The sequence below is a fragment of the Cupressus sempervirens genome, chromosome 1 (assembly GCF_028749045.1).
Source record: "Cupressus sempervirens isolate cs-2001-9-10 chromosome 1, ASM2874904v1, whole genome shotgun sequence".
Lineage (NCBI taxonomy): Eukaryota > Viridiplantae > Streptophyta > Pinopsida > Cupressales > Cupressaceae > Cupressus > Cupressus sempervirens.
Window position 1 is genome coordinate 91,783,587 of NC_143118.1, and position 8,794 is coordinate 91,792,380.

Here is an 8,794-nt window from a genome sequence, read left to right on the forward strand (position 1 = left end):
AATTAGCGGAGCGTACAGGCTGCTGCTGAAAGTCAAATATCCAAAACCTTTTTCTACAGTTAAAGATTTGCTACTGTTTATAGTGCGATTTTCTGGTGCGGGGTCCCAGTCCATAATACAGTCTCAAATATTAAATTAAAAAATAAACGGGCCAGTGACAAAAAAAAGCCGTGCAACTGAAAAAGTGCCCAACAGCTGCCATTGGGGCCGTGCCATCAGTATATGGTCTTCAATTTACTGTTGTTGCCCACAGCTTATTCGTTTTTACCCGTCCTTTGTGTTTCGAGTGGGAACAGCGCTAATTGACCCCATTGATCGATGCTACGCTGACCCTCCAACCAAATTGCTCTGAATAATCTCGTACATTTCATACAGCAATAAATTTAACTCAGTCAGCTTTAATATACAGCCTTTAATGGCAGTCAGATCACGCTCCAACGGATACAAATTATTGCATTTTCTAGGTATATATTTCATTTTACCGACTTTCCAAAGTTTGGGGTTTTGAAAATTAGGGTTTCGAGTTCCACAATTACGCCCCTCATTAGCCATCATCCAGCAGGCGCCAAAAGCACCAATCTGGTGGCATGCGTCGATGGCATATTAGAATAATGAGGGTGGAAGATTCTTGTGATCTGAGAAAGGATTCAGAATTATGATTTCAAATTAGGGTTTCGACAAAAGCCAAAAAAAAACCAAAATATCAGGTGGTGGCATGCGGCGATGGCAGATTAGAATAATGAGGGTGGAAGATTCTTACTCTGAACACACACACATATTCATGCATGGATTTTGATTCAATGGAACAGTCAACTGTAGTTGAATTTAAATCTTATAAATAGCGTGGAAGATAGGGCATGCGTGCCTCCATACATTGGAAAGCTTAAACAATAAACACGGGTCACGAGAAAATTCTGAGACCAACTGCACGTGATCGACTGGTCTTTACACCTTGATTGCCATAAATGCTGAGATTGCAGTGAAAGAAACCACGAGATGAGACACAGTTGATCATATTACCCGGATATTGAATAAATAAAGATGTTGCAGTACGGGACTTCCATTAATGACCCTACTCTGTCATCCCTATCTCTCTCCACTTTTTAACTCCTCTCCCACTTACTGTAGTCAAAATTGTGGGGTTAACGGGACTTACATTTATGCCGCGCCAAGGCGGGATTTTAAATACCCTTCCCACCGTAAATAAAGTTAAGAACAGCGACCGAACAAGACGTTTAGTAGAGTGGAGATCTGTGAGGAAATCCTTTTCTCCTGCGTGGAAGTACAGACTTCGGTGACCTGTTGCTGTTGCTGCTCCGCATTTTCTTGGGCAGTGAGAGGGTTGGCATGTTGCTTGCTACCCAGCAGTCCTCCCTTTCACTCCCACATGATGTTGATGACAGCGACTCCTCCATTTCCAGGCGGTACATGTCTTCTTCAATGTCCAGCTTCCCACATGGCTTTGGACTTGTGTTTTCTGCAGATGGAGATGCCTCTAAATACTCTGCCAATTCAAGAGTATTGCATGCCTGCAACACACTCGATATGTTCTTCACTGCATCTACCTGGAAAAATCAATCAACCACGACAACATTTTCAGTCACGCCGTATAACTCCATTTTTTTGTTTTCTTTCAATCTTTTAAAAATAAAAATTCAAAAATGAGAAGGAATTACAATCTTCTGTTAAACTGTAAACTTAAACCTTTAAATCAGGAAAAAAGAAGAGATCAGTGATGAGACAAATTCGAAATTGAAATTGTTTTTTTTCGGATAATGCTCTAAAATAAGACTTCAGTCTGACATCCTTAACAAATTACAATCGTAAAATTCAGTGTGAATTATTAGACAATACAATCTTATAAAATCAAATTCAAGAAAATATAAGTAAAATCTTCGTTACACATGGGTGCAATTTTGCTAGCGATCTCGGAGCCTAATTTAATTTTCTAAGTTATGAGGCATCTAATTTTATAACACTGAATATATTTAAATCCTGATCCAAGCTTTCTATTATAGTCAGTTTCAGTAATATGAAAGGAAAGATTAGTAAAGGTTCTTATACAATCCAGGATACTACCTATACAATCCAGGATACTACCTGTATAATTTAAAATTTACATTATTGATAACCTCTATTTCAACGACATCAAAAAGAGTGAAATCGAAAAGAAAAAAAAAAACCCAATTTTCAACATCTCAAATAAACAACAAAAAGAGCGATCAGAAACGGTCGGAAAATTTTGAACAACAGATAAGATATTCCAAAAGCCCTTTTATATTTAATGGCCGCAAAATTCCTGCGCCGAAAAAATGATATATTATAAGGCTAATATGATCTCGGTAGCCTGTCAGAACGTAAATTTTCAACGACCAGGAAAAAAAAACAAGTAAAAAATAGCCAACACATTCAGGTGCTCAAGGCGGTGCTTGAGCGTTGTGTTTTCAACGACACATGTCCTAAGGAAATGGAACTAAAAATGTCATAAAATATCCGTGCTTTTTAGATTTGGGGCGTAGCTTAAAAAAAATCCGGTTGCAGTGTAGACATGCGTCTTGGTCCATTTGTCAAAAAAGTTTTACGGCAAAAGAGGGCTAAAGACAACCTTTAAAGTATAAAAAATTACAAGATTCGTCCATTTTCAAAATTGAAATAGAAGGGCGAACACCGCATTTCTCGGCGCAACGGTAGAGAAATATAAATCAACATCAACTGCGAGTTAATTAAGAATTAAAAGTCGATAACAGAAACACCTAAATTGTAATTAAGGAATTGAATTTTCAAAACTAACCTTGCATCTGACGGAACAGTAACGGTAGGGCTCCTGCAGAACCCTGTCACATGTTACGCAGGAATTCCCCTGCCCCTTTGATAATCGGGACTGCGGTCTCTGGTTCAAGAACACAACCCTTGCGCTATTCGTGATATAGGTCTGTCAGTAAGAAAACATTTTTCGATTCTGTCAGACTTGCAATTACAAATTTAACGGCGACCTAAAGGCTGCTGAACTAAATAAATGTAACAATCACGGAGAACATTTTGCGATCCTATCAGGCTTACAACTGCAAATCTAATACATTCTATCGATTCAATCAGCTTACATTTACAAATTTGAAAGTGATTAGAAGGCTAATCTAAATAAATTTGACAGTGGGAAAACATTTGTTTGAATCTATCAGGTTTCCAATTCCAGAATTAATAAGGAAACGAAGACTGGACTAAATGACTTACCAATGATTCAACGGCCAAAGTACATAAACTTCAAGGTGATTCAAATGCTGAACTAAATTAATTTTAACGGTGATTTAAAAACTAACATGAACAAATTTAACAGTGATTCGAAGGCCAGACAAAATAAATGTGCTACACAAAGGCTAAATTAACTTGCACGAATTTTACGCTTTGATGCTTTATTTGAAAAATCCTTCACCTGTACTAGAGAGCAGTCAAGCAGCTTCTGCATGTCGTGTAGCCGAATAACGTCATGATACACATATCTTCGCACCTGTAACTCGAACACCGAAACCTTATTATCGGCCTTGAAAATCCTCCCATACTAACGGCGAAATTCACCAAACCTTATGGTCATACAAGCAATATCTTATGAGTTAAGAGAAATTTTACCTGCAGAAGACGATGGGACCGGTGTGAGATGAGGCAATGCTGGCAGATGCTGGAACTGCAGTCCACGCAGAAGATGTTAACCTCGTTTTTCTTGTGCTCCAAGTGAATCGAACACGGGACGAAAAATTGGTCGGTCAGCAAGGCCTCGAGCCATGCTGGCTTTCGTGGAACAGTTAAAGCATATCCAACCTGCAAAGCCACCAAATTCAAAAGGAAAATATTCAATTTTAAGCATCACGTGCCTCTCATCTTCAAAAAATTCGACTGAAAATGTAATCAATCAACAGAGGAAGAGTTGGAATGTCACAAGCACCAACAAATAGTTTAATTACAGCTAAATTCTACAATAAATGACCGCATTGTGTCTCAGACCTTGTAATTGTCGATGCAAACACAGAAACTACCCCTACAAATGACACTGAGCGAATTGAGCCTTCAAATTGCATAAACAAGCTTTCAAATTCACAAATAACCAGGCCATACGCCGGAAAGTGGGACAAAAAAGCTCCAATAATGCAAACTTCTCATAAAGCCACCCAAACGCAACCTACGCGTTTCAAAACTTCCAAATTACAGTCAGAGACTTGAAGAATTACACAATATCACATCAGATGGCCGCATTGTGCCTCAAACCTTGCAATTGTGTATGAGAGCACATAAACACCCCCTAAAAATGACAATGAGCAAATTAAGCCTTCAAATGGCATAAATTAGCTTTCAAATTCACGAATAACCCGGCGAAGCCGAGAAAAAAGCTCTGAGAACACAAATTCCTTAAAAAGCCTCTCAAACACAACCTATGCGTTTAAAACTTCCCTGTTACAGACACAAACTCTAAGAATTACACAATATCACATCACAATTATGTGTCAAAATCTCACAAAATCGGCGAACTAACACTGGGCCACTGAATTCGGCATTGACATACAAAAACCGTAACAACTCCAAAACGGGCTTTACGGAAAAATTCCCCTTCAAAAAACACACAGAGTTAAACGAACTTAAAACAAGATTACAGTGCGAAATTGGGTCTAGGAAAAGAAATTGCCAAAAGCAACACAAAGCGTTCCAATTCCAAGACTTGCAAGATTACAGGAGCTCCACGACCACTCACCATGTTGAGTTAACTCGACTTCAAACGCCGTGTCGACGAAGAAGACTAAAAAAGCATCCCACAGCGAGGTCAAAGAAAACCAAAAACCCTCTGTCAAGGAACCAACAGAAGAGATCACACAGACCTTCTCTAAAAGAGGCGGCGAACAAAAAAATCTATCTCCTACTCCTACTATTCATAAACATGGAGCCCAACTGCAAGCAAACAGCTAACGCGCAGATTGTTATTATTATCAATCCTCATTACTCCTGCTCTGACCCCAACACATCTCAGCCGTCCATCTCTCCCATCGGACGGCCACACCGAACGCCGCGCAACTCAAAGCGCGCTTCCCCTCAGCACGGCGCAACGCCGGCCGTCGATCTGTCACCCTCTCGTACGACGACAGCCGTCCGATCACGCCAAAGGCAATCGAATGCCCTCTGTTGCTTGTACCAACACTGCCAGCTAAGACCTAATTTGCGCGCCCAATTCACGGTTTTACTTTTTGGTTTTTTCCTCCCATTTTTATTATTTTTCCCCCATTATTTATAATCCAAAAATGAGAAAAGGGCGGCTGATGGATGGCGTCCAGAAGGGGCAGGGCGGGGCCCACCACACCCGGCCCACTTGCCAAGGTGGATGCCACGTCACTCCAGGCGACGTGCTGTCATTTCAACGGATAGCGTGGTCGGGAAATGGAGGAACCGGCTGGGCCAGTCAATTCTTCGACCAGATTCCCTGCAGCCGCAACACATTCAAACCGACGTTTACCCGTAATCCACGCAAACCCTAATTTGAACGTTTAAAAGGACAGCTGCTTTTCAAATTACGCTTTTCCAATTCGCTTTGCAACTTGCAGTAAAACTGGCAGCGGCAGGTCACAGTGTGGGCACGCCAGTCCAAGCCTCCACGCCTCGTTCGTACGTACTGAAAAGTGGAAAACCCGCCCTTTCTCCAAGCCCTCGATAGGACCACCCGCTAGCCCCTTAGCCCGCTAGGCTCTAGCGTTACTTGTGTCTAGTTCTTGTCATTTTGTCGGACGGAGTATCTGATTGATGTGCATGTGAACGCCAAAATTAGGGTTTTTATTAGTATGCTGTTTTTCACATCGGGACTATATAAATGTGTGTGTGTGTGTTCTGGTTGTTGCCTCGGGACTGTGTACCACTATGCTCTTTGGGGCGTTCGAATGTCCGACGCCCTCTTTTGTTAGGGTTTCGTTTTCTCGACTTTTAGGGTTTTCGATATTTTCTTTTAATAAAATCTAGGTTGATTTGATTTAGAGAGCTGTACTTCACTTGGCTTGGAGATCATGTGAAGACTTTGTTCCCCACCATTTGCGCTAGGTTCTAAGTTGTGACCAGCGGTTTTTTGTGGAATACCGATTTATTCTTCACGCGAAAATAGAATGGAAAGCGTTTGGTTTTCATTGGTGGGACTCGCAAGGCTTATCTTCGTTACTGGGAAAATCAAATCAAATCGATGGTTAGGTAGACAAGGCCGCGCAAATAGTAGTTATCATAGCTAGATAGGTTCATTGGATGCATGCAATAAGAAGGAAAAAATTATTTAAAATTTGTTATTATGTTTAATGGTGATGCCGATTGACTGAATGAACTCACATAATTGCATGGTGGGGATTCAATCGAAGGGATTATATTGATGTTTAATGGAGGAAAAATATGTAGTTATGTGTAAAAAGACTATGATATAATATAGTGTGGATTTTATAGTTTACTTGCAAATTTTGTTTTATTGATTAGAGTTTATTTATGGTAGGTACTATGTCATAAGGTCTACTTTCCATCAACTTACAAGAGGTCCACTTTCCCTTGAGTATAGTTTATTAATAATTTTGACAAAATCTTTTACTATCATCTAAATTATCATTTATTCATATAACTTGTGGTGTGAGGTTCCAATTTGAAGCAATTATTGGAACAATACAAGGATATTTATCCTCTCAATGTAAAATAGGAAAGGAAAAAGCTTTTCATTTTGAATCAAGTTATAAATGTTTTTTTTAAAATAATGTTGAGGACCTAGCCACAATATGTAAATTTATCTTGATTGATAAATAAATATGAAAATATTTTTTAATTGTATAGAGAACAATTGTGATACATTCCAAAGCATGTTATAAACAACTGACCCAACTTATACGAAACTCTTTAGGCTAAATGGGGAAATAGAAAAGGTATGCTAGCTAAATCATGGTTACATTGCATCCAACCAAAGAATAAAGGAGGACTTGGTATTATTGATCCATATACCCAAGGTATCTGCCTAATTACCAAATTGATTATTAGAGCTTTGGATTGTAATGCTTCTTGGAAGCAACTTGTACAACATCCCATTCAAACTGCTATTGTTGGGCGCTCTTGCGATTTGATGTAATGGGCACCCTGGAAATGCCCAAGAACTAAACCAATTGCTAAAAGTGATTTAAATGTCTTTGCATAGGTTTCAATCCACACAACATGAACAAGAAGGAATTTATGCAAATTGAAGACTAAACCGCTACTGAAATAATATTAGTTCTCACACTGATAAAATCAAATACATAGCAATGTATTCCAAAGGCCAAACCCCAAGGGAATGACGTCTACAATGTTACAAGAGAGGATGAACGTCCTCTAATGCCAAGAAAGATATGTGACTCACACATCCAAACTCTTATCAAATGCAATTCACAATCATCTGATGCTAAACAATGAGACTCTCACCCCTATTTATCTTTTTCCTTCACCCTTCTATAAGGAACTAAAACATTAATTAATTGCATTTACTAGAGGCTTCCCCCTTCCAATAATTAATGCATTCTCTAGAAACTCCTCCTTGGCAATACAATAATTAATTGTGCTTCTAGAAAATTAAATTACTAGAGGTTTCCCCCTTTCCAATAATTCATACACACTCTAGAAGCTTCTCCCTTGTCATAATTAATTTAATTAATTAAATATAAAGTCATCTTTTAATTTTTAATTTATTTAATGACTTTATAAGAAATTAATTTAATTTCCTCTTATGCTCCACTTAGCCTTTGGAGAACATGAAGGCTAAAAGATGGGATCATTAGTCCGCCCTCCTTGAAATTGCTTGTCCCCAAGCAATCTCAGTCTTGTTTGTTGTAGCACCTACTCACTCTCCCAAGTAGCATCTTCCTCTGGCAGATATCTCCATTTGACTAAATATTCTTTAATCAACCTGCTTCATAGAGTCCTTTCCCTAGTATCCAGAATAGCCTCATCATCTAATGGTGGTAATTTTGCTAAAGGCACAACTCTTTGACCGATAATCCATGTAATGGGTAGCTTTGATACCACTGTAATGGATACCTAGAAACGACTCTGATACCAATGTAATGGGCACCTATTGGTTATAACTTCATGAAACACTTTTCTGATACCACTGTAATGGGCTCTGATACCACTGTAATGGGCACCCTAGAAATGCCCAAGAACTAAACCAATTGCTAAAAGCAATTTAAATGTCTTTGCATAGGTTTCAATCCACACAACATGAACAAGAAGGAATTTATGCAAATTGAAGAATGAACCGCTGCTGAAATAATATTAGTTCTCACAATGATAAAATCAAGTACATAGCAATGTATTCCAAAGGCCAAACCCCAAGGGAATGACATCTAGAATGTTACAAGAGAGGATGAACGTCCTCTAATGCCAAGAAAGATATGTGACTCACACATCCAAGCTCTTATCAAATGCAATTCACAGTCATCCGATGCTAAACAATGAGATTCTCACCCCTATTTATCATTTTCCTTCACCCTTCTAGAAGGAACTAAAACATTAATTAATTGCATTTACTAGAGGCTTCCCCCTTCCAATAATTAATGCATTCTCTAGAAACTCCTCCTTGGCAATACAATAATTAATTATGCTTCTAGAAAATTAAATTACTAGAGGTTTCCCCTTTTCCAATAATTAAAACACACTCTAGAAGCTTCTCCCTTGTCATAATTAATTTAATTAATTAAATATAAAGTCACCTTTTAATTTTTAATTTATTTAATGACTTTATAAGAAATTAATTTAATTTCCTCTTATGCTC

The 8,794-nt window shown here is 38.6% G+C and overlaps 1 protein-coding gene across 1 annotated transcript; it reads right to left on the reverse strand.

Annotated features, from left to right (window-relative positions):
• Positions 1 to 814: 814 nt before the first annotated feature.
• Positions 815 to 4,940, reverse strand: LOC149576376 (protein RGF1 INDUCIBLE TRANSCRIPTION FACTOR 1-like). Its single transcript, XM_089817069.1, has 5 exons — positions 4,739 to 4,940; positions 3,625 to 3,813; positions 3,431 to 3,505; positions 2,792 to 2,932; positions 815 to 1,565 (listed from the first exon to the last, which is right to left on the reverse strand). The coding sequence occupies exons 1-5, from the start codon at positions 4,739 to 4,741 to the stop codon at positions 1,236 to 1,238; spliced, it is 738 nt and encodes a 245-aa protein (XP_089673195.1). The 5' UTR covers positions 4,742 to 4,940; the 3' UTR covers positions 815 to 1,235.
• Between the last annotated feature and the right edge of the window lie 3,854 nt (positions 4,941 to 8,794).

Coding starts and splice junctions, on each gene's coding strand:
- LOC149576376 (XM_089817069.1), bottom strand. Junction 3,506..3,624: donor GGTCCCATCGTCTTCTGCAG/GTAAAATTTCTC, acceptor TTCGAGTTACAG/GTGCGAAGATATGTGTATCA. Junction 2,933..3,430: donor TTGACTGCTCTCTAGTACAG/GTGAAGGATTTT, acceptor TCTTACTGACAG/ACCTATATCACGAATAGCGC.